This window comes from Microcaecilia unicolor, chromosome 11 (genome assembly GCF_901765095.1).
Source record: "Microcaecilia unicolor chromosome 11, aMicUni1.1, whole genome shotgun sequence".
NCBI lineage: Eukaryota > Metazoa > Chordata > Amphibia > Gymnophiona > Siphonopidae > Microcaecilia > Microcaecilia unicolor.
In genome coordinates, this window is record NC_044041.1 from 184,192,750 (window position 1) to 184,217,634 (window position 24,885).

At 44.9% G+C, this 24,885-nt stretch overlaps 1 protein-coding gene across 1 annotated transcript in view; it reads right to left on the reverse strand.

Annotated features, from left to right (window-relative positions):
* Window positions 1–6,286: 6,286 nt before the first annotated feature.
* Window positions 6,287–24,885, reverse strand: part of LOC115481193 (schlafen-like protein 1) — a 30,452-nt gene continuing 11,853 nt past the window's right edge. The window contains exon 3 of the mRNA XM_030220276.1: window positions 6,287–6,463. Coding sequence (XP_030076136.1) covers window positions 6,287–6,463 — 177 coding nt within the window. The remainder of the gene's footprint in view (window positions 6,464–24,885) is intronic.

Below are 24,885 nucleotides of genomic sequence, written 5' to 3' on the forward strand. Positions count from 1 at the left end.
TTGATAGTTTAGTAACATTCTGTACTACCTTAGGGATCCTTTTATTAAGCCGTGGTAAAAAGTGGCCTGCAGTAGTACGAGCGCATCTTTTGGGCGCAGGCCGGGCCATTTTTTTTTTACTGCACCTAGGAAATAGGGCCCTTTTTTTTAAAGGGGCTGGAAAATGGACGTATGCTAAAATTGAAACCTGCGTGCATCCATTTTCGGCCTAAGACCTTACCACCACCCATTGACCTATTGGTAAGGGCTCACGCACTACACGTGCGGTGACTGGTCGGTCCACGCCAACTGCCGATTAATGCTGGAAACACTGCACATGGTAGGAAATTTTAAAAATGATTTGTCCGGGCATTATGGACGCACACCAAATCCAAAATTACCATCGGGGGCGTGCTAGCCCTGGCGGTAGTCTTGTTTTGGTGTGTGCTCCATGAGTATAGAGCCTATTGCGCCTTTAGAAAAGGGCTCCTTAATGTTGGCAAAGCTTTACACCGCTCCAGAAGGAGGTAGAATTGAACCCTTTAATTTTGGGTATCTATGTTGCTGAGGGGCGAGCATTATTATTATTTGTTGCATTGGTATCCTACATTTTCCCACCTATTGGCAGGCTCAATGTGGCTTACATAGTACCGTGAGGCAATCGCCTTTCCGGTATGACAAATACAGAGTGATATTATGGTATAATAAAGTGCATGTGTGACAGACACATAAGGGAATAGAAAGGAGGAAGCGTTAAGTTCAGTCCAGTACGAGTATTAGTGTTGTAGGATTCAGGTGTTGGGTTGTTAGGGTATGCCTTTTTGAACAAGATAGTCTTTAGTGATTTCCAGAAGTTTGGTAGGTCAAATGTTCTTGCGGCATTTGGTGGTGCGTTCCAGAATTGCGTGCTTATATAGGAGAATTATTAATTATGAGGTGCTTTTACTAAGGTATGCTGAAAAATGGCCTGTGCTGGTGTAGACGCATGTATTGGGTGCATGCAGGTTCATTTTTCAGCGCACCTGCAAAAAAGGCCTTTTTTTTTTTTTTTTTTTTTTTTTTTGCCGAAAATGGACATACGGCAAAATGAAAATTAGCACATGTCCATTTTGGACCTGAGACCTTACCGCCACCTATTGACTTAGCGGTAAGGTTTCATGCATTAACTGGGCGGTAATCGTCAACGCGAGTAAAAAATGAAATGACTACCCAGGCCATGCGGTAGCTCCGAATTGGCGCACATTGGCCACGCAGAGTCGCCTACACAGCTTAGTAAAAGGGCCTTTGAAATTGGTGTCTAGCCAGCACAAGGAATGTTCCCTTGTTGTACATACGAGCCATCTTCTTAAAAACAGCTGTACTGAAATTCTTTAATGCACAAGGAACGCTGGGCCCAAAATTCAGAAAACGCTGAGCTCATACATTTGTGCTCTAATTTTCAGCTGAAAATTCATCTTAATTTAGGAGCTTAAAAGTTATGCTCATAAATTTAAGCCTAACATTTGTTTACCTAGATTGCAAGCCTAGTACTGAAAATCAGTATTAAGCACTTAAATTCTTCACCCTCTATCTGCCCTGGTTATCACCCACTTTTTATGCTCCTACATGTAAACTGAATAAAAATTTGAGTAATACTTTATGTACTCAGCACTAGTAAATTTTCAGAGAGGCTAATTTAGGACTGTAACTCAGAGGTCCTTTTACAAAGCTGTGGTACAAATAGCTTCCCCCCCCCCCCCCCCCCCATCTTTTGCAAATGTTGCCATTAGCACGTAGCCATTTAAAAAAAATTACCACATGAGTACCACCATTCGTTTTGTGGGCAGTATGTGTCACGGGGTATCTGTGTGCCAGCCACTTTGCACGCAGTAACGGGGCTGCACTAACTGGTACCAGAACACCAACTCTCAACCCCTGACACGTCCCCTTAAAAAAAAAATGTTAGCGCACAGCATGTGCAGATTTCAGAATTGCTGTGTTAGCAACTAATGCAGCATAGTAAAAAGGCCCAGAGTTAGGAGCATTGAATATTGGGCCCACTACCCTGTTTCCCTGAAAATAAGACCTAGTAGAGGTTTTGCTGAATTGCTAAATATAAGGCCTCCCCCGAAAGTAAGACCTAGCAAAGTTTTTGTTTGGCCCCGATGGGACATGGACACAGAAACAGAAACCATAATTTTTTTCGCTGTAACCCAAAGACGAAATAACATTAAAGAAATGCAAGAAACAAGACTGAGGTGGAAAATATATCGTCCAGCGGACTCCTACCACCCTCCTTCACGCTTTTGTGAAGATCAACTACCAGTAAGTGAGCCTGGAAAGAAAAGAAACATCCCCCTTGCAGAAATAATAAAAGAAAAGAAAATGAGTAACCGAGCCCTTTCGGCGCTACTCCATCGCCCAAGGGCTAAGTCAGACTAGAAGGATGGAAAGTGTTGCGAATGTACAGGAGGAGCGCATAAAGCACCACCAATGGGGAACGGAGCTACCATAGAATTTTTTTTTTACGTAATACAGTAGGGATGATCCTGCGCCCTAAGCCCTCTCACAACCTCCCGAGACCCCCAGCCAGAGCAGCCCGGCCCCACATTCCATTACCTTCCCTAGTGCCCCTCCTCCATTCCCAGCCTGGCCAGGGCGGCTCTGCTCCGCTCGAGTCCTGCAGTCACTGTGGGCAGATAGGCGAGCCACGGCCTACTCCTGTAGGATACCGCCCCCCACTTCAATACTGTTCCCGACTGCCACAGTCCCCTTACTACTCCCGAATAAGACATCCCCTGAAAATAAGACCTAGCGCATCTTTGGGAGCAAAAATGAATATAAGACACTGTCTTATTTTCGGGGAAACACGGTATGTTTTGTGCTTACTGTAGGATGGACATACAGCCCAGGGCGCTGCAGTTTTACCCCATACAGTTCCACTTCAGAACGTGCAGCACAGCAGGTAGCAGCCATGCAGGGTTTGTAAGTACTGTCCTCTACAACCTACAGTACAGATGTATCCCAGTGGTTCCCACACCTGGTCCTGGAGGCCCTCCCCCCTCCCCCCCCCCCCCCCCAGCCAGTCAGGATTTCAGGATACCTGCAATGAATATTCATGAGAGAGATTTGCATGCACTGCCTCCATTGCATGCAAATCTCTCTGGTGCGTATTCTGAAAACCTGACTGAGCGGGCTGCCTCCAGAACCAGGTTTGAGAAGCACTGCTGTAGCCTGACCCAAACCAGCACAAGTACAGCATGGGCAGCAGCAGTCCAATTCCCTCTCGCACATGTTCTGCCCAACCACAAACCATGTACAGCAATACTAGGGTTTTAATGCAACATCCAAGGAGGCCTTTTGGACAGCCAGGGTTCAAATCCCTCTAACTCTCCTTGGGCAAGTCGCTTACCCCTCCTTTGTCTCAGGTACCAACTTAGGGCTCCTTTTACTAAGTTGTGGCATACAGTGGCCTTAGTTTGCCCTTATGCATGCGCTAAGGTTGTTATTACTGCTGCCATGTAATGGCTATATGCTAATGTTGCTATTAGTGCATGGCCTTTTTTAAAAGTTACCGTGTAAGAACTTACTGCCACCCATTTTGTGGGTGGTAAGAGCTCATGCAGTATTTCTTCACTAACCAGTCAGCACAAGGTAATGTAGATGTGCAGGAATGCCCATTCTCTGCCTGTGACCAGGGGCGTAGCCAGACTTCAGTGGGAGGGGGGGTCCAGAGCCCGAGGTGAGGGGGCACATTTTAGCCCCCCCCTGCACTGCAGACCCCCCCCCAGCCATTATCGACCCTTGCCGATGACCCTCTTGACCCCCCCCTCCCACCGCCAACCCTCCCTCGCCGTCGCCGCGGGCTGCCTTTGCTGGCTGTGGACCCCAATCCCCGCCAGCCGAGGAGGTCCTCTTCTTCCCGCGAAGGCTTTGTTCTGTTTCTCACGTCCTGCACGTTGTACGTGCAGGACGTCAGACTCACAGAAACAGAATGAAGCGTCGGCAGGGGGGTCCAGGCCCCACGTAGCTACGCCACTGCCTGTGACACACACACACTCTCAAAAAAAAGTGATTTTTTTTTTAAGCACGTGGTTAGTACGTGCACATTTCAGAGTTACCGCAGGACGCCGGAGTGTATTCCACAGTACTTCATTTTTAGCTGCATTAGGCCTGTGTTAGCACCAGAATGCAGTTTAGTAAAAGGTCCCCTTAGACTGTAAGCCCCCCCCCCCCCCCCCCGCGTCTAGAAAAATACCTCTTCCATCTGAATGTAACTCACCTTGAACTATTGTTGGAAAGGTGTCAGCTATATACAGTGGGGGAAATAAGTATTTGATCCCTTGCTGATTTTGTAAGTTTGCCCACTGACAAAGACATGAGCAGCCCATAATTGAAGGGTAGGTTATTGGTAACAGTGAGAGATAGCACATCACAAATTAAATCCGGAAAATCACATTGTGGAAAGTATATGAATTTATTTGCATTCTGCAGAGGGAAATAAGTATTTGATCCCCCACCAACCAGTAAGAGATCTGGCCCCTACAGACCAGGTAGATGCTCCAAATCAACTCGTTACCTGCATGACAGACAGCTGTCGGCAATGGTCACCTGTATGAAAGACACCTGTCCACAGACTCAGTGAATCAGTCAGACTCTAACCTCTACAAAATGGCCAAGAGCAAGGAGCTGTCTAAGGATGTCAGGGACAAGATCATACACCTGCACAAGGCTGGAATGGGCTACAAAACCATCAGTAAGACGCTGGGCGAGAAGGAGACAACTGTTGGTGCCATAGTAAGAAAATGGAAGAAGTACAAAATGACTGTCAATCGACAAAGATCTGGGGCTCCACGCAAAATCTCACCTCGTGGGGTATCCTTGATCATGAGGAAGGTTAGAAATCAGCCTACAACTACAAGGGGGGAACTTGTCAATGATCTCAAGGCAGCTGGGACCACTGTCACCACGAAAACCATTGGTAACACATTACGACATAACGGATTGCAATCCTGCAGTGCCCGCAAGGTCCCCCTGCTCCGGAAGGCACATGTGACGGCCCGTCTGAAGTTTGCCAGTGAACACCTGGATGATGCCGAGAGTGATTGGGAGAAGGTGCTGTGGTCAGATGAGACAAAAATTGAGCTCTTTGGCATGAACTCAACTCGCCGTGTTTGGAGGAAGAGAAATGCTGCCTATGACCCAAAGAACACCGTCCCCACTGTCAAGCATGGAGGTGGAAATGTTATGTTTTGGGGGTGTTTCTCTGCTAAGGGCACAGGACTACTTCACCACATCAATGGGAGAATGGATGGGGCCATGTACCGTACAATTCTGAGTGACAACCTCCTTCCCTCCGCCAGGGCCTTAAAAATGGGTCGTGGCTGGGTCTTCCAGCACGACAATGACCCAAAACATACAGCCAAGGCAACAAAGGAGTGGCTCAGGAAGAAGCACATTAGGGTCATGGAGTGGCCTAGCCAGTCACCAGACCTTAATCCCATTGAAAACTTATGGAGGGAGCTGAAGCTGCGAGTTGCCAAGCGACAGCCCAGAACTCTTAATGATTTAGAGATGATCTGCAAAGAGGAGTGGACCAAAATTCCTCCTGACATGTGTGCAAACCTCATCATCAACTACAGAAGACGTCTGACCGCTGTGCTTGCCAACAAGGGTTTTGCCACCAAGTATTAGGTCTTGTTTGCCAGAGGGATTAAATACTTATTTCCCTCTGCAGAATGCAAATAAATTCATATACTTTCCACAATGTGATTTTCCGGATTTAATTTGTGATGTGCTATCTCTCACTGTTACCAATAACCTACCCTTCAATTATGGGCTGCTTATGTCTTTGTCAGTGGGCAAACTTACAAAATCAGCAAGGGATCAAATACTTATTTCCCCCACTGTACAAATATATACAGATCCCCTGCACTGCATGGATTTGAGTGTTGAGGGATAAAACCTTGAGTGGAAATGCAACTCTGGGATTCCCAAATATTGTCAAGGTTGTCAACTTAAAAACAAATATATATATATGCTATAAATGAAAAATCGTGGGATGAAAGTTTCTGGAATCCAACACATCAATGGAAGGTTAACACATCTCCATTTTTCTCTCAAGACAGTGTGGAAAGAACATGCAGGGGTTTGCTAGGGAACACACAGGCTGACTGTGCTAGAAACTGGGAAATTCAGTTTTATATGGGTTTATGTTATGAATTTACTTTTAAATACCAAGTGTATCTTTACAGTTTGGTTTTATTTAGGGTAATGATAAGATCCTGTGCAGGTACCCCTTTTGTTCTTCTCTTCTAGGGGCTCTAGCTCATAGGATGACGCATGCTTTGGAAGTAGCTTTCATTTTTGCTGCCTGTTCCTCGTTTTGCTGCTGCAGGTCCACAATTAATTGATCCTTCTGCTGCAGTTCTTTCTCTAGTTGCTCTTTTTCCTGTAGCACCGAGGCCATCTTCTCCTCCAGTTTCTTCACTTCCATGGTCCATCTCTGAAGAGGATGAAATAGAACAGGAATGAAAAAGTGAGGTATAGCAGTCAAAAGAAGAGCAAAACACACATCTAATATGATGAAAGGGCTTTATTTGTGCCAGGGGCGTAGCCATACCTTGGCGGGAGGGGGGGGGGGGTCCAGAGCCCAAGGTGAGGGGACGGGGAGATTTTAGCACGTCTCCCCCAGCTGCCGACCCTCCCCATTCACTCCCCTGCCACTTTCAGACCCCCCTCCCCGCTACCAGGTACCTTTGCTAGTGGGGGTCCCCAACCCCCACCAGCTTTATTCTTCAGCGCCCGTCTCCAGCACGTTCGCCGATCTGTGCTGTGAGTCCTGACTGACGTCCTGCACGGGACCCCAGCCAGCAAAGGTACCTGGCAGCGTGAGGGGGGGGTGAAAGTAGAGGGGGCCAGGGCTAAATCTGTGGGGGCCCATGCCCCCATGGCCCCACCTAGCTATGCCCCTGATTTGTGCTACTGTGTAAAATGTCCCGACGTAGCCACGTTGCACCTCACTAGAGGCTGCATCAGGGGCTAAAGCAGCTACTGCGGTCCCAAATGGCACATACACACACTAGAGCTAACATCCAATGACAGCAGCAACAAACAGCCTTGAAGCTCACAGGGTTGATACCATCTCTCATATTAGACGTGTGTTCTGCTCTTCTTGCCGCAAGCCATTCGTGTTTTCGAGCTAGCAATTCATGCATATTTAATGTGGGCTTGCATGTACTGCTTCCGCTGTATGCAAATGCAGCTGTTTATTCATTATGGTTATCCCAAAAATGCAAGTGGTGTGTGGCCCTGAAGGACTAGTTGCCTAGCCCTGATATGTCATTATCTTCTGCTCAGTGCTGCCTCTCACTACAGTGCTTCTCAATTGAATCCTTGAAACACACCCAGCCAGACTGGTTTTCAGGATATTCACTGACCCCATTATATGCAAATCTATTTCATGTATACTCAGTGTGGGTATCTTGAATACTAAAAAGGCTGAACTGGATCTATTCCGAATTATTATTTTTAACCCAGTCCTGGAAACACATCTGACCAGTCTGTTTAGATAGTCACAATGAGAATGCATGAGCAGAGGGTTTCAATGTATCATCAACGATGACACCTAAATCTTTTTCCTGGTTGGTGACTCCTAATGTGGACTCTTGCATTACGTAATTATAGTTCTGGTTCCTCTTTCCCACATTCATCACTTTGCACTTGCTCACATTAAATGTCATCTGCCATTGGATGCCCAGTTTCCCAGTCTCGTAAGGTCCTCTTGTAATTTTTCACAGTCCTCTCACAATTTAACAACTTTGAATAACTTTGTGTCATCATCAAATTTAATTAACTCACTAGTTACTCCCATCTCTAGATCATTTATAAATATGTTAATAAGGCAGTGGTCTCAGCACAGATCCCCTGGGGAACCCCACTATCTAGCCTTCTTTAACCAGTTTTTAATCCACAATAGAACACTATCTCCTATCCCATGACTCTCCAATTTCCTCTGGAGTATTTCATGAGGTACTTTGTCAAATGCCTGTTGAAAATCCAAATACACAATGTCAACCGGCTCACCTTTAGCCACATGTTTGTTCACCCCTTCAAAGAAATGAAGTAGATTGGTGAGGCAAGATTCGCCTTCACTAAATCCATGTTGGCTTTGTCTCGTGAATCCATGCGTTTGAATATGCTCTGTAATTTTGTTCTTTATAATAGTCTCTACCATTTTGCCCAGCACTGACGTCAGGCTCACAGGTCTTTAATTTCCTGGATCACCTCTGGAACCTTTTTAAAAAATCGGTATTACGTTGGCCACCCTCCAATCTTTTAGTACCATGCTTGATTTTAAATATAAATTACATATTTCTAACAATAGTTCCAAAAGTTCATTTTTCAATTCTGTCAGTACTCTGGGATGAATACCATCCAGTCCAGGTGATTTGCAAGTTTTCAATTTGTCAAATTGCACCATTACATCTTCCAGGTTTATAGAGATTTCATTCAGTTTCTCTGACTCGTCAGCTTTGAATACCATTTCTGGCACTGGTATCTCTCTCGCACTTCCCTTGCCCCTGCAGGCAATAAGGAGGGGAGGGAGAGATGCTGGAGCAGGATTTGGCTTTTTGATGCCCTTTAACACCAACGGGGTGGAGGGAGAAGAGAGAGAGTGGGGGGGGGGGGGGCTATTGAATCGCAGATAGGGGGGCCTCAAAGCAAAAGTTGGCTCAGGGTGCCACAGTCCCTTTAGAGGGACCTGCATTTTACAAATAAACACATGGTAAAAAGTGGCACAAGCTCAACAGCTTCTATTTGGAAGTGCTGAAACTTCCATCTGGAACTGCTGATTTTGTGATTTCCATGCATAAGTGGCACCTGTTCCCCATGTAGCCATCTCATTTTACAAACCTAGACGTGTAAGTGCTGTCAATTGAGTAGTGAGGCTGCAGTTTGACTTTTCTTAATTTTGGAGGCAGAAATAAACAATGGGGGATTAAGGAGAATAACCTCCTTCAATCCCTCATAGCAAACACTTTTATCAAATATATGCATGCCTCTGAACTGATATAAAACTTGATGGAGAAATGTTTTCCTATAAGCATATATGCCCCTTGTAAAATGGGGAATACACATGTCAATTTTTATCCCATCCAAGACTCACCCACGACCATGCCTTCACCGCACCCCTTGATATCTCTCTGTGGTGTGGCTTTCTGAAATAGGGATGGGCAGCCAGAAATTTTTCATTTTGTATCGTTTCCTGAATCGTTTCTAGGAATGCTCATCTTATTCATTTTCATTTGGCCATTGGATTACTGTAACACTCTGTATGCTGGCTGCAAAGAACAGACTATTAAGAAGCTCCAAACAGCCCAGAATACCGCAGCCAGACTCATATTTGGAAAGACCAAATACGAGAGTGCGCAACCCTTAAGACAGAAACTCCACTGGCTTCCACTCAAGGAACGTATCGAATTCAAGATCTGCACGATCGAACACAAGATCATTCACGCAGATGCCCCACTGTACATGTTTAACCTTGTAGACTTACCGCCCAGAAATGCCAAGAGATCAGCCTGCAAATTCCTCAATCTGAACTTCCCCAGTTGTAAAGGACTTAAATATAAGCAGGCATACGCCACTACCTTCTCCTACAGAAGTACACAGATATGGAATGGTTTACCCCCAGCCCTAAAAACTATGGATAATCTAAGCAACTTTCGCAAATCTCTGAAGACACATCTCTTTAATAGAGCCTACAAAAAGACCCCTTAAAGACACAAATCACCTCCTAAACTATCCTAGTTTAACACCATCTTCTCTAACTCCTCATCCATCTTCTGCTTACTTTTGATTGTATCCAATATCCTGTCATGACTCTGTCATAACAACACTCTGTAAGCCACATTGAGCCTGCAAATAGGTGGGAAAATGTGGGCTACAAATGTAACAATAATAATAATTGTCATCATGGGAGCAAAGTCACCGAGTGTGCACTCTTTGCAAAGAGGGCAAACTATGTGCAAAGAAGGTGCACACTTTCCGAAAAAGTGTGCACTATTGTGCATGCACCATGGGTGCCCTCTCTGCAAATAGTGCACAGTCTCTTGAAAGAATGTGCACTATTATCGGCAAATCAATAAAACCTTTGCTTGTTGTTGGTTAAAAATGACACGTGACAACATGAAATATATCATTAATGTTTCCCATATCACTGCAAGCACATGTCCATTACTATTCTGCAATTGTCATTTACATGTGTGTGCAATCTACAAAAATGATAGCAGGGATGGGGTGACTTCCCTATGAAGAAAGACTAAGGAGGCTAGGGCTTTTCAGCTTGGAGAAGAGACGGCTGAGGGGAGACATGATAGAGGTATATAAAATAATGAGTGGAGTGGAACAGGTGGGTGTGAAGCGTCTGTTCACGCTTTCCAAAAATACTCCATCCTTCACAATGTATTGTAAGCCACACTGAGCCCACAAATAGGTGGTCACACGAACAGCAGGAACAGAAGCGAAAAAAGAGGCTGTGTGAAGCGGATGACGCCACTGATCTACCGACGGAAGCAGACCACGGAGCCACGGTCCCAGGCAGCTTTCGAACATTGGAGGTGAGAATTATTATATAGGATGTGTGTAACTTAATTGGTGTAACAAGCTAATCAGCATTGGTAACAGCACTTAAGCAATAATGAGCACTCATTTGTGCCCCTGCTGTTTGCCCCCCCCCCCCTCAAGATGTTCTGTCCTTGAATTTGTATGATGTATTTTTTTTTATAACTTGTTAGCCACATAGAGCCCGCCATGATGGGAATCTGTGGGATATAAATGTTCTCAATAAATAATTGGCAATAGTTAAAATTTACGTGCACAACTCCCTCAGGGGCCCTTTTACTAAGCAATGTAGGCATGGATGCATGTCCTATGCGTGTCAATTTTTACCGTCCAGCTACCGTGTGAACTTGGCGGTAATTTCATTTTGCATGTGTGCCCACTATGCGCCCCAGAAAGGTTTTGGCGCACGGCGCTAACCGGGCAGTAATCAGTATTGTACGTACGCTGACGATTACCACCCAGTTAACATGTGAGACCTTACCGCTAAGTCAATGGGTGGAGGTACGGTCTCGGGCCCAAAATGGACACGCACCAATTTTTATTTTGCCGCACGTCCATTTACGACTAAAAAAAAAAATAGGCCTTTTTTGTAGGTGCGCTGAAAAATGGACCTGCGCGTATCCAATACATGTGTCTACACCAGCGCAGGCCACTTTTCAGCGCACCTTAGCAAAAGGACCCCCACGTGTATTCTATCATGAACTGCACCTAAATTCTAATGCACACAGTTCAAAAAGAGCATGGCTATGGGCGTTTCGTGGGCATTCCAAAATTTACACCTGTAGTTATAGAATATGGCCCATATCCAACAACCTGAAAATTCTTGGAGTGACACTAGACAAGCATCTATCACTTGAAACTCACACAAAATCCACTACGAAGAAAATGTTCAACATGATGTGGATACTGAAACGTGTTAAACCGTATCTCCCCCTGAAAACATTCCACAACTTGGTACAATCCACCATACTTACTCATGTGGACTACTGCAACAACATTTTCATAGGCTGTAAGGCCCAAATCCTGAAAAATCTTCAGACAGCCCAAAACACGGCAGCCAGACTCATTTTTGGCAAATCACGATTTGAGAGGGCATCACCCCTTTGTGAAAAGCTTCATTGGCTCCCTATTAGAGAACGAATAAACTTCAAGGTACACACACTGATTCATAAGATCATCCATGGAGTATCTCCGAACTACATGACTGGCTTGATCGACCTACCCACCAGAAACACATCGGAATCCTCTCGAAATTACCTCAACCTGCACTACCCTAATTGCAAAGGACTCAAGTATAAAGGCTCGTATGATTCCAACTTCTCATTCAAAGGCAGTCAACTCTGGAACGCCCTTCCCAGATCCATTTGTTCTATTAAAGACTACCTACCCTTCAGAAAATTGGTGAAAACCCATCTATTCAAGGAAGCTTATCCAAATGCCACAACCTAACCCTACAAACCCACCTATTTATCACCAGTTCCTGTGACAACGGCAATGACTCAGACCACGCCTCCTCCAATTTTCCCTATGCTTATCCTGACATCCTTGATTATATCAATCTAATCTAATACTAACACCTCCTCCTACCTCCTCTACCCCTCTCCCTTATAATATTACCTATCCACACATCCCCATTACTCCGCTAAGCTTAGCCTGTTTTTCTCTGCATTATACTCTGTAATTCTACTACTATGTAAACCGCATTGAACCTGCTATGAGTGAGAAAGTGCAGGGTACAAATGTAATAAATAAATAAGTGTAAATCTTCGCGCAGGGATTTACGCCATGTTTTCATTAATGTAAATGGATGTGCATAATTTTAGCTGCTGGAATATCAACTAAGCAAATTCTATATATCATGCCTAAATCTAGGCATCGCTTATAGAATACGCTTAGGTGGAAATGTTTACCGCACGGATTTTATAGGCGCCATATATAGAATCTGGCCTTAAATCATGCAAGTTAAGTACTTTGCTCAAGCTCTATATGATTTGGCCAGGTAGAATTGTGCTGAAAGTTTTCTCTGACATTTTGCATGATTTATCATTTTCGAAACTTATACATATTGCACAAATGGAAAATATTTTTGCAATATTGAAAATTTAGAAAAATCGGGGGGGGGGGGGGGGGGGTAAAAGAAATTGAAGTCATAGATGAGCATTAATAGTTCATCATAGACGCCTGAGGTCTTCCCCCCCCCAAAAAAAAACCCATTTTCTTCCTTTATCAAGTATTGCACCAAATTAATTAGTATTTTTTAAAGTTTACTTTTTCTGCACTTTCAGTTCTGCAAAGAATAGTTTCAACATCAGCACTGCACGGGGGGGGGGGGGGGGGGGGGGAACGACGACATTGACGCTATCAGCAATTATGTCCTATCCCTACTTTTTTTTTTTATTTAGGGGGAGTTGAACAGGAACACTGAAAATGTATCAAAATATTTGAACGATCTAAAATGTGGGGGGGGGGGGGGGGGGGGCATGATTTGTATTGTGAGGAAACTTATGTGGATGTGGTAGAGGAGGGTAGGCTTCAGAAGGTGTCAACACTTTTCTGGAACTCAGAATGGGACTGAGTGGGGAAATTCAGATAGGCTTTTATAACACCATCAGTCCCAGGGTAGTGGGGATTGGGGTGGGGAAGGAATCCCTTCAGTCAGCGAGGGGTATATGTGAAAACTGAGGTGTATATGGGGCTGAGTGTGATGGATATCAGGGATAGAAGTGTGTGCAGGGCTGGGGTTTTGGTGTGTTGCGCATGGAGGTACATTTTCCCTATCTATATGTTATACCCTATGCTGTTTATTAAAATGTTCTATTACGTATTGTGTTGACATTGTAAGTAGTGTACTATGCCATACTTTTGTTACTTGAATATTTTTACTGCTGTAATTATCTATTGCTTATGTTTGATTTATTCTTACTGTACACCGCCTTGAGTGAATTATTTCAAAAAGGCAGTAAATAAATCCTAATTAAATAAATAAAATGTGGGGTATGCAGGGAGGTAACTAGGGCAGCAGGGATGTGTGGGGTGTGTTAGCCGTGAGATATCCAAGGTGTGGAATAGGGGCTTGTATAAATCAGGGCATAGTGGTGGTGTGTTGTGTGGTGAGTAGATGAGGCATGCCAGTGTGGGGTGGCTAGGGCTGTTGTGCAGTGGGTGTGTGTATATGTAAGAAACCAAGGAGAGGCATTTTGAGCGGACAGTGAGGGGCATGGGTGTGGGGGAGGAGAGGACTGAGGTGAGTCTTCAGGGAGGGTGCCAGGAGTGCAGGAGAGGGGCCATAACTGAGGTGGGAAGACAGGGAGGATTGTAGGAGGGTTGGAATGCAGGGAAGGGGAGGTATCTGAGGCCTCTTGGAAATGTGTGGCAGGGGCAATGGAAAAGTTCAGGGAACACGCCCTGCTTCCTCCCCCTTTCCATGGGGCAGGATGTAAATGCACATGCTGTACTTAACTCTATCAGTGCTGCTCTGCCACCTCTTGATCCTGGTTTTCAGACTCCCCCAGGCAGCCAGTAATACGCTAAAGCACTTTATTGGCTGCATGGCTGTATGAGGGAGAATTTGAAGACTGGGATGGGGGAAGCTGCATGGCAGCACAGCTAGAGGTAAACGCAGTGTGTGCTCCACTCGCCTCCCAACATGGCCGCTGCTGCCTCTGATTCTTTCCCCTAAAGTTAAATATGCCAGTCCTGCAGCAGGTGGCTCCTACTAGTGGCCAGGTTTGTTCAATACGTACTCAGAAAGAGTCGCTTGTATCACTGGAAATGTTCCTTCTGAACTGCAGTATTTAACAGGGAATCTATTAACTGGAGCAGCCTCCACAGTCTGGAAGGCACTTCTAGAAAGGCTTCACTTGACACAAGACCACTGTTCCCTCTAAGCTGAGCGGGAGTAGGGTTACCATATTTTGTCCTCTGAAAAAGAGGACATGTCACGCCCCCTGCCCTGCCCCGCCCATACGTCCCTTTTGGATCCTCGCCCCGCTCTTTCTTGGTCTCACCCCGCCCCCTGTCACATATTCCCCTCCCCTGCCCCCGTCACCTCCCCTCCCCCTTGTCACATATCCCCCTCCCATTACTTACTATCTACTGCCCTGGTGGTCTAGTGACCTCTTCGGGGCAGGAAAGAGCCCTGCCTTGCCCTGCATCCTTCTCGGTCTCGGCTCGGGATTCAAAATGGCCACCGAGAGTTGAAGTCTCGCGAGGCCGCTTCAACTCTCGGCGGCCATTTTGAATTCTGAGCCGAGACTGAGAAGGATGCAGGGCAAGGCAGCGCTCTGGGCAGGAAAGAGGGTGATCTTTCCTGCCCCAAAGAGGTCACTAGACCACCAGGGCAGATAGTAAGGGGAGGGGAGGGGAGACCCATGGCGCCGCTCGCCTACCCGCCCGTTTGTCCAGAAATCTAGACAAACAGGCGGGCGGGCAAAAAGAGGACATGTCCGGGGAAATCCGGACATATGGTAACCCTACGCGGGAGCCCTCCATCTATAGTCCTGCCAGTGGGGGGGGGGGGGGGGGTGCTGTTTCACTATCACATTTTCAATAGTGAGGGACAGGCAAGCTTTGCAGGACTCCCGGGAACCTGCCTGTTCCTAGAGATAAAAAAACACAATATTGGAACACTGCCCCCTAGTGGTAGTAATGTAGTTGGAGGACTCCCGCTCAGCTTAGAGGGAACAGTGCACAATGTATTTATTTATTACATTTGTACCCCGCTCTTTCCCACATACAGCAGGTCCAGTGCGGCTTACATAGTAAAAGAAAGCATCTTACATAGTAAAGAATACAGTAAAAACAAGGAAATGTAGGAACAGTATTATAAATTGTGATGATAATAACTACTTACATTATGAAAGGCATCATAAAGGACATGTGAAAAGAACGTAATGAACTAGAATAGGGAAGGTAGACAAGGATATGATAGGTGAAAGGGAAGGCGAATGGGAGGGAAATGGTAAAGGATGGAGGGAAAAAGATGAGGGATTGAGTATAACACTGGGGTCAGAGTAAGCATCGACGTCTTAGCAGGAGTATCGTAGGCGATCTGGTGGAATTAAGCTGGTCCATTAGGGTAAACTTGCTTGAAAAAATGGGACTTTAACATTTTCCTGAAAGGTAAATAGTTATTAATAGCTCGGATGGGTCTTACTCTAGCTGAAATCGTTTTCCTGCACTTTTTCTGACTTCATGTGCAATTTTTTCTTAAGTTAATCCCCTTATTTTCTATCTAGCTCCTGTTTCTTATCTTATCTGTCTATATGTTCCACCTCCACTTACACCCTCTGTTCTATTAAGATGTTTTAATGTGTATTGTGTTGACGTGCAAGTCACATACTATCCATAACATATGCTGCTATCTGAATGTTTTTACTGTCTATTGACTATTGTCTGGCTTATTCTTGCTGTATGCAGCCTTGGGTGAATTTCTTCCAAAAGGCGGTAAATAGATCCTAATAAATAAGCTGAATCCCCAACTTCCATAAGTCAGAGAAAAGGAGTAGTGACTTTGAGATCCAGTGACCTTCAAAGTTTCACAGTGCTTTGCCAGCTAGAGGAGCCAAACAGAAAGCTTCCCCTGTGGTTACCGTGGGTTTAACATGGTTTTACCGTGGGATGGCAATGCAGATATAGTTTCAGCGCAAAAACCCTGACCGCACACTGCATTTCTCACAGGTGGTCTATACACTATGGGGTCCTTTTACTAAGGTGTGCTGAAAAATGGCTTGCGCTAGTGTAGGTGCGCATCCGATATGCGCATACGAAAATAAAAATTCTTTTTTTTTTTTTCAGTCGCGCGTATTGGATGTGTGCCAAAAATGAAATTATCACAAGAGCCACGTGGTAACCGGGCGGTGACTCCATTTTGGCGTGTGTTGGGCACACATAGACTCTTACGCGGCTTAGTAAAAGGGCCCCATGGAAGTTAAAAAGGTTGCGTCCTTTCTTCCCAAGCTACACACTTTGAACTATCACCCAATCTCTGGTACTATCCGAATTTGATTGTTACAACGCTATATATGTGGGTATTAAAATCTCACTCCTTAAAAAATTGACAAACAATAGAAAATACCACTGCCCGCCTTGTATGCAGTGCTCCTCGCTTAGAGAAGGCTTCCCATAAACATCAGGATCACCTTTAAAATATGCATGACTATGTACCAAATCATATATGGTTTATCACCCTCCTACATGTAACAATTAATTGATTTACCTTCACATAATACAGTAAAAACATCTAGAGAATACCTCACGCTCCATTATCCAAACTGCAAAGGTCTTTATTACAAATCAATCCTTGTCACAGGCTTCACATATCAGAGTACCAAACTTTGGAATTCTCTACCCAAGCAATTAAGGTACTTAGAAGATTATCTAAGGTCCCGCAAATTACTAAAGGCTTTTCTATTAAGTACATATCTTATCAAATGACAATAAACTGATTTTGCTGTCTCTTATTTGTTTCAACACAATCAGTACTCTAGTCTAGATTCGTGACAAACACACAATTATTCCTAATATGTTAAAATGTTTATAATAATTATCTGACTGTATTATATATATATATTTTTAATTATTTATTTATATTTTGCAATTATATTCAAGACATACAATCTTTTCAAAACACACCAATGAATGAGATATAGTAAAGAGAAATTATAACAATGAAAACTCTAAATTACAATTGGTGATTTTAGCCCACATTATGAGGATCCAAAATTTAAGTTAAACCAAAGGGACTTGGCATAATAGGAAACAATTTCTGATAACATCTCAGGCTCTACATTATCTATTTTCTGCTAAGACATATGGACTTATCTAGCTGCCTTCTGGGCTTTAAGAAAATCATTCAGTTGTTTATCATCATAGAAAATATATTTCCGATCTTTAAACATTACCAAGCATTTGCATGGAAAACGAAGCTGAAAACGTGCCTGTAAAGAAAGCACTTCCGTTTTCATTTCAAGAAATTTCTTTCTGCGTTGTTGAGTCCATTTCGATATATCAGGAAATATAGAAATTTTACCACCAAGAAAATCTACATTTGCTTTCTGAAAGTAATTCTTTAACAGCATTTCTTTGTCTTGCAAGAAGACAAATGTCACAAGTAATGTTGATCTCAATTTTATCTCTTCCCTGGATTGCTCCAGGAGAGCCGTTAGATCTAGCGTGGGCGTTTCTCCTTTCGATTGAGGCTCTTGTAAAGTTTCTGTAGTATTTTTCACCGGTAAATAAAATACTTTTTGCAATGGAGGTAACATCTTTTCAGAATATTTTAATTGTTCCTTCAAAAGTCTGAAGAACATCTCTTTCGGCGAAATCATGGCACACACCGGGAAATTGAGTATCCATAAGTTCAAATTTCTCATGTTATTCTCTAAATTCTCAATTTTTCTAGAGATCAACAATTTTTCAGCCACCAATTGCAATTGAGTAGCTTGTATTTTGGAAATGTTCTGTTCATTATTCAGTTGTTTAGCGGAAAAAAGTTCCATTTTGCTTTTCATGTCTTTAATCTGAGAAGAATTATTCAATGATACTGTGATAAAGGATGTACAAACCTTATGAAGGTTTTCTAGAGCAGTCCATATTGCCTCCAGCGATATTTCGGCCGGTCGTTTCAGAGGCTGAAGCGCTTCCGCGCAAAGCAGAGATTCCGCTTGCTGGTCGGCATCAGTCTCTGGGGCTCGAATTAGCTGGCTCTCCTCCCAATTCTCTCCCATAGCTGCTCTTTCCATCGGAGCCTGCCTCCCCTTCAGGGGCGCTACACTTCCAGCCTCTGGAAACAATGCTCCGGTGGCTTGTGGGATTGGTGGGGTAGCAGGACCCAGCGGGCTGAGCAAAAAATCGCTCTCCAAGCCAGTATTGTCCCTCGTACTGGCAGCGGATACGCCCGCAGGTGTAGACGCCAAGAAAGCTGAGATAGATGTTTGCCTCGGTCCTGGGGTCTCTGTCCGAGGGAGAGGAGGTCCCCTCGGTTTCCCCTTTCGCTTAGGCATGCTCTCTCAGAATTATGGGTACGAGAAAAGAAGGTAACGCTGAAATTTGAAAGTAGTTCTAGGGAGCGGAAAATCTCTGCTTCCTGTCTATTCGGCCATCTTGGATCCTGTATTATATTTTTGATGTTTTTTTTCTTGAATGTAAGCCACGTTGAACCTGAGTTTATTTGGGATAATGTAGGATACAAATGGCATAATAATAATGATTTAAATGACTGTAAAGGCGGTGTTGAGCCATCCTGCGGCATGCAGAATTAAAAACAAAACAATTTGCCCTACACAGCATTTTCGATGGGATCAATTGCAACATTTTACTTTATGTACTGGGTTGAATTTACAGAATTGACAACAGGAATGGCCCACCCACAATGCTCTCATCAGGGACTCCTCTCTTCCCCACATCAGGACCCTATTATATAATCATTTGCATTGTTCCAAAGGACCTTGCTTATGGGGTCCGGAGCGACTATGGGAGGAGGAGCTGGAATATTCTGGTGACTCGTTCCAATGAATGAAGTATAGAGGTCAGCCTTTCAGACTTCTAGGTCTGCAACATCCCCTGCCCACACCACATACTTTTTGCTCCATAAAAATTTCTGGACTCCAATTAAACAAGATAAAGTGTTGAGCTGGGGCTGGGAATCATTATTGGACTAATTGAGCTTCTTGGCTCATATGTTATATGATTGTGGTCCCCTTTGGGATTACTGGGACTCAGTGTGGGCTCATATTTCTAGGGTCTTGGGGATCCAGGAGCTTCTTACCTACAGGATTGTAATTTAGAAGTCATATTTCAAAGTGATGGAAGGCTGCTTAATTTTTTTGTTGACTGTTGCGGTAAAGTTAATTCTTACCCATTGGAAAGACACTTTGGTCTTAGATATACAACACTGGTGGAATACTGTTTGTCTGTACCGCAGATACGAAGGTGTGAGACATTAGAATTACTGGGCCAAATTAGATTCCTATGTCACTGCATGTGAAATTGTGTATTGTATAACTTTCTGATGCATATGTGTTCTGTTTTATTTTTGTTGTTAATTTTTTAAAAGAAATTTAATAAAGATGTTTGAACTTTAAAAAAGAAAAAAAAGCAATTTTGACCAAGTGACTACTGTGGGAAAACTTTTACCAGGTCCGGGGCAGCATAGAAAAGTTGATTGAGAGGAGTAGGAACACCTAGCCCTGGATTGCTTATGTGGTAGATTGGACCTGCCCTGGTGCCCCCTCCCTACCCATCTTCAAATCTTTGCTCAAAGCCCACCTCTTCAATGTTGCTTTTGACACCTAACCTTTATTTGACTGCCCCTATTTGACTGACTGTACATTTGTCCTTTAGATTGTAAGCTCCTTGAGCAGGGACCATCCTTCTATGTTAAACTGTACAGCACTGCGTAACCCTAGTAGCGCTTTAGAAATGTTAAGTAGTAGTATTTTGAAGATGGCAGATCCTTAGACAGCAATGAGTGGGTGTCACTCTTGCCTCATTTAAGGCATGGGAATCTGGGGGCCTGGGCAAGGGGTCATAAGGTTGGGGGGCAGGTGCCACTAAGACCAGGGATGTTTTTTTAGGTTAAGTTGGGTTGACACCAGGGACTTCTTTAGAAGGGGGGAGAGGAAGGGGGCCACTAGACTACTGGGGCAAGTTTTTTAAATATTGGGGAAAGGGGTGGCCACTAGAATACCAGGGAAATTTCAGGAAGTGAAGAAGAGAGAGAGGCGGCCACTAGACTACTGGGAGAGGGGGGGAGTTTTTCTTAAAATATCGTGGGGAAGGGAGGTCAGGCTGGAGAGGAGGGATATTGGGGTTGATAACTGCTGGCAATTTTTTAAAAAATGTCACCCTTCCTGTCTGTGCCTGATCCAGTCGCCACTCAGGCACTGACAGGAAGGGTGACATTTTGTAATAAGCTGCAGATCACTTCCGTGATTTTAATGTGACAGTAGTTTTCATGCTTATTCCTTATAGCATGCTGAAGTTGTTTTGGAGCATTACATAAGTATTGCCATACTGGGAAAGACCAAAGGTCCATCGAACCCAGCATCCTGTTTCCAACAGTGGCCAATCCAGGTCACAGATACCTGGCAAGATCCCAAAAATGTACAAAACATTTTATACTGCTTATCCCAGAAATAGTGGATTTTCCCCAAGTCCATTTAATAACGGTCTATGGACCTTTCCTTTAGGAAGCCGGCCAAACCTTTTTTAAACTCCGCTAAGCTAACCGCCTTTACCATATTCTCTGGCAATGAATCCCAGAGTTTAATTACACTTTGAGTGAAGAAAACTTTTCCCCGATTTGTTTTAAATTTGCTACATTGTAGCTTCATCGCATGCCCCCTAGTCCTAGTATTTTTGGAAAGCATGAACAGACACTTCACATCTACCTGTTCAACTCCACTCATTATTTTATAGACCTATCATGAACATTAGTTTCATGGTAGAGCTATGTGCTAAACTGACTCTACCATGAGGCTTTCTGTATTGGCCCCTGAAGAGGCTTGTCAACCTGAGGACAAAACCACTGAACATCCTGTGGTGGTAAGTATAATTGGAAGACAGTACACATGAGATGTGAGGATGGAGAAAGAGGGTAGGTTAGGGGGTGGAAAAAGAGCCTGAAAAACAGCTGGCAAAATGAAAGATGTGGAAGATGGAAAAATAGCTCTGTGTTCACTGAGTGTTCTCTAAAATACTAGGGCTTTTTAAAATGCACAGACCTAAACAAATATTCTCCAACCTAAATGTCCTCTACAAATTTCTCCTCTAGATCGGATTGGCTCAGATTAACTATGATGTCACAATTAGGCACGTGCTTGGCATGTAAATGTTTTGAATATTAGCTTATGTGTCTATGAGTGCATTTAGGGTCCCTTTTACTAAGCCGTGTAGGTGCCTACGCGCACCCAATGTGTGCCAAATTGGAGTTACCGCCCGGTTACCACGTGGCCCTTGCGGTAATTTCAATTTTGGCACACATCAGCTACGCACGTTTGAAAAATATTTTTAAATTTTTCTGGCACGTGGCAGCTACGTGCATCAAGTGGCATTGGACGCGCGAGGACCGTTACCACGTGAGACCTTACTGCTAGGTCAATAGCTTGCGGTAAGGTCTCAGACCCAAAACAGATGCGCGGCAATTTTCATTTTGCCACACATCCGTTTTTGGCCCAAAAAAAGGCATTTTTTGTAGGTGCGCTAAAAAATAATTCTGCGTGCACCCAAAACACGCGTCTACACTGCCGCAGGCCATTTTCACAGCACATTAGTTAAAGGACCCCTTTAGATGGCAGCAATGCCACCTAAAAGCTAGGCTGCAAATATCTGCTTAGCTTACACAGCACATATTTGTGAGGGGGTGTGCACAGCAGGGGCGTAGCTACGTGGGGCCACAGAAACAGAACGAAGGAAGAAGAGGACCTCGGCTGGCAGGGGTTGGGGTCCCCAGCCAGCAAAGGTAGGCGACGGCGACAGTGGGGGAGGGTTGGCGGTGGGAGGGGGGGTTGACAGGGTCTTAGGCGGGGGGGGTCAAAGTTGGTGGTGGTGGTGGTGGTGGCGGTGGTGGCAATTGTGGTGAGGGGGTCGGCGGCACCGGGGGGGGGGGGGGGCTAAAATGTGTCCCCTCACCTCGGGCTCTGGACCCCCCCCTCCTGCTGAAGTCTGGCTATGCCCCTGGTGCACAGGGGAGAAGCATGGTATGGATATAGGTATGTGACTCGCAGTAAGTACACACGTCTCTGCCACACTGATGTGCCTGCACTTATCAAGGTCTATGACTGGCCTAAGTGCCCATGCCAAAATTATAGGCACATATATACCCGGTTACGCTTTCCTTTATAGAACAGGCTCATATGTGTTATACAGGTGCCCTTTTAGGATGTAGAAAGCAATCAGAGTTTAGCACGGCTGATTGTCACCTTCTACTAAGATTGCTGCTTCTGCTGAAAGACAAGTATTATTTATTACTAGTAAAAAAGGACCATTTCTGTTTGAAAGGAAACGGGTGCTAGCAAGGTTTTCCTCTGAGTGTGTATGTTTGAGAGAGTGTATGTGAGAGTGACTGTGTGAGAGAGGCTTCTGTTCCTGCTGCTGTGCATTCCCCGTGTTGTGCTGATTCGCTGCTCCCTGTATCGTGGCTCCGCCCCTCTCCCTTCTACTGGCCAATCTGGTGTGGGTTGTGTGACATCACTATTATCTACTCCAACATGATCCACGGTTCCAGGCAGCCTCAGAATGTTGGAGATGATAATTATTATATAGGATTAGATATAAGGATTTACTTTCCACCTTGAAGAAATTCACTTAAGGTGGTTTACAGCAAGAATAAGGCAAACTTAGTTATTAGACAATTAGGAGTAAATATGAACAATTGTTTAACCACCGCTGGCTTTACCCTGGATACTGAATGCCAGACCGTGTCCGGGCATCGACATTGACTGTCTGGATATGTGCGGACGGCTGGCACTTAGATCCGGTTAAGGCCAATATTAACTGGAGAAGTGAAACCAGACAAAAATAGAATTGTGTTTTATGTAGTCCGATTTGTCTGGCTACCTTATGCCAGAGGAATTCAATCCAGTCCTCGGGGCACACCCAGCCAGTCGGGGTTTTCAGGATATCCCCATTGAATTCAATACGGAGATCCCGAAAACCTCAACTAGCTAGGTGTGCCCAGAGCAGTGGCAATCCTAGCCGGCATGACACTCGGGGCGGATCGCCGATGCGCCCCCCCCCCCGGGTGCAGCGCGGCGCCCCCCCTGGCGAAATGACACTCCCCCCCGGGTGCACGCCGCTGGGGGTGGGGGGTGCCGTGGCGCGCGCCTGTCAGCTGGGTTCACTGACTTCGCTAACTTCGCTGCAGCTCCCTCTGCCCCGGCCGGAACAGGAAGTAACCTGTTCCGGGGCAGAGGGAACTGCAGCGAAGTTAGCGAAGTCAGCGAACTCAGCTGACAGGCGCGTGCCGCAGCACCCCCCCAGTGGCGTGCACCCAGGGCGGACCGCCCCCACCGCCCCCCCCCCCACCCTTGGTACGCCACTGGCCCAGAGGACTGGGTTGAAAACCCACTGTCTTATGCGGTTAAATGCTGAATATTGGCACTTAACTGCACAAGTGCTGACTTCACCCTGACTGCCCCCAGACTGCCCACAACATGGCCAGTTTCAGCTGATACTTCAAAAGGATATTATTTATAGCATTTATATCTCACAATATTCCCACCCAGAGGCAGGCTCAATGTGGCTTACAGTAGTCTATTAAGCAAACATTAATTCAAAATACAATGTAAGAGAATCTACCTGCTTTAGATGTCTACTTTTTTGGTTTGTTGTTTTTTTGGAACCTCAGTTTGTGTGTTAAGCAAAACAGTTTCTTCTAATGTTGCTTAAATGTCCCCGGCTCGTCACTGGTCCGCTTAAATTTACATGAATCAGAATACTTCATAGCGTTTTATTGCTTTTATCTTTTAAACCTATTAAGTCAGTAATAAAGTACTTAGCTTATTCCACAAGCACAGTGTCGGCTTCAGAGGGTTTTTAATCCCACACGAGTCATGTTTCACCTTCAAGCGGCTTTATCAAGGATACCCCCCTCATATAAAACGTACGTTAACAGTTTCAGCTTAGGCACGTAGAGAGGATATTCAGCTGTACTATCCAGTTAAGTTGTACTGATATAGTAGAACTGGAAACGGTGAAGCGAAGGGCGACATAAATGATAGCGGGGATGGGACGACTTCCCTATGAATAAAGACTAAGGAGGCTAGGGCTTTTCAGCTTGGAGAAGAGACAGCTGAGGGGGAGACATGATAGAGGTATATAAAATAATGAGTGGAGTGGAACAGCTGAATGTGAAGCGTCTGTTCACGCTTTCCAAAAATACTAGGACTAGGGGGCATGCGATGAAACTACAGTGTAGTAAATTTAAAACAAATAGGAGAAACATTTTCTTCACCCAACGCATAACTAAACTCTGGAATTCATTGCCGGAGAACGTAGTGAAGGCGGTTAGCTTGGCAGAGTTTTAAAAGGGGTTAGATGGTTTCCTAAAGAACAAGTCCATAGACCGCTACTAAATGGACTTGGGAAAAATCCACAAATTCGGGAATAACTTGTATACAATGTTTGTACATTTGGGTAGCTTGCCAGGTGCCCTTGACCTGGATTGGCCGCTGTCGGGGACAGGATGCTGGGCTCGATGGACCCTTGGTCTTTTCCCAGTATGGCATTACTTATGTACTTATGATCATCCCCGGATAGCTTACCGCTCGCTCTTTCGGGACTACCGCCGGCCCAACACAT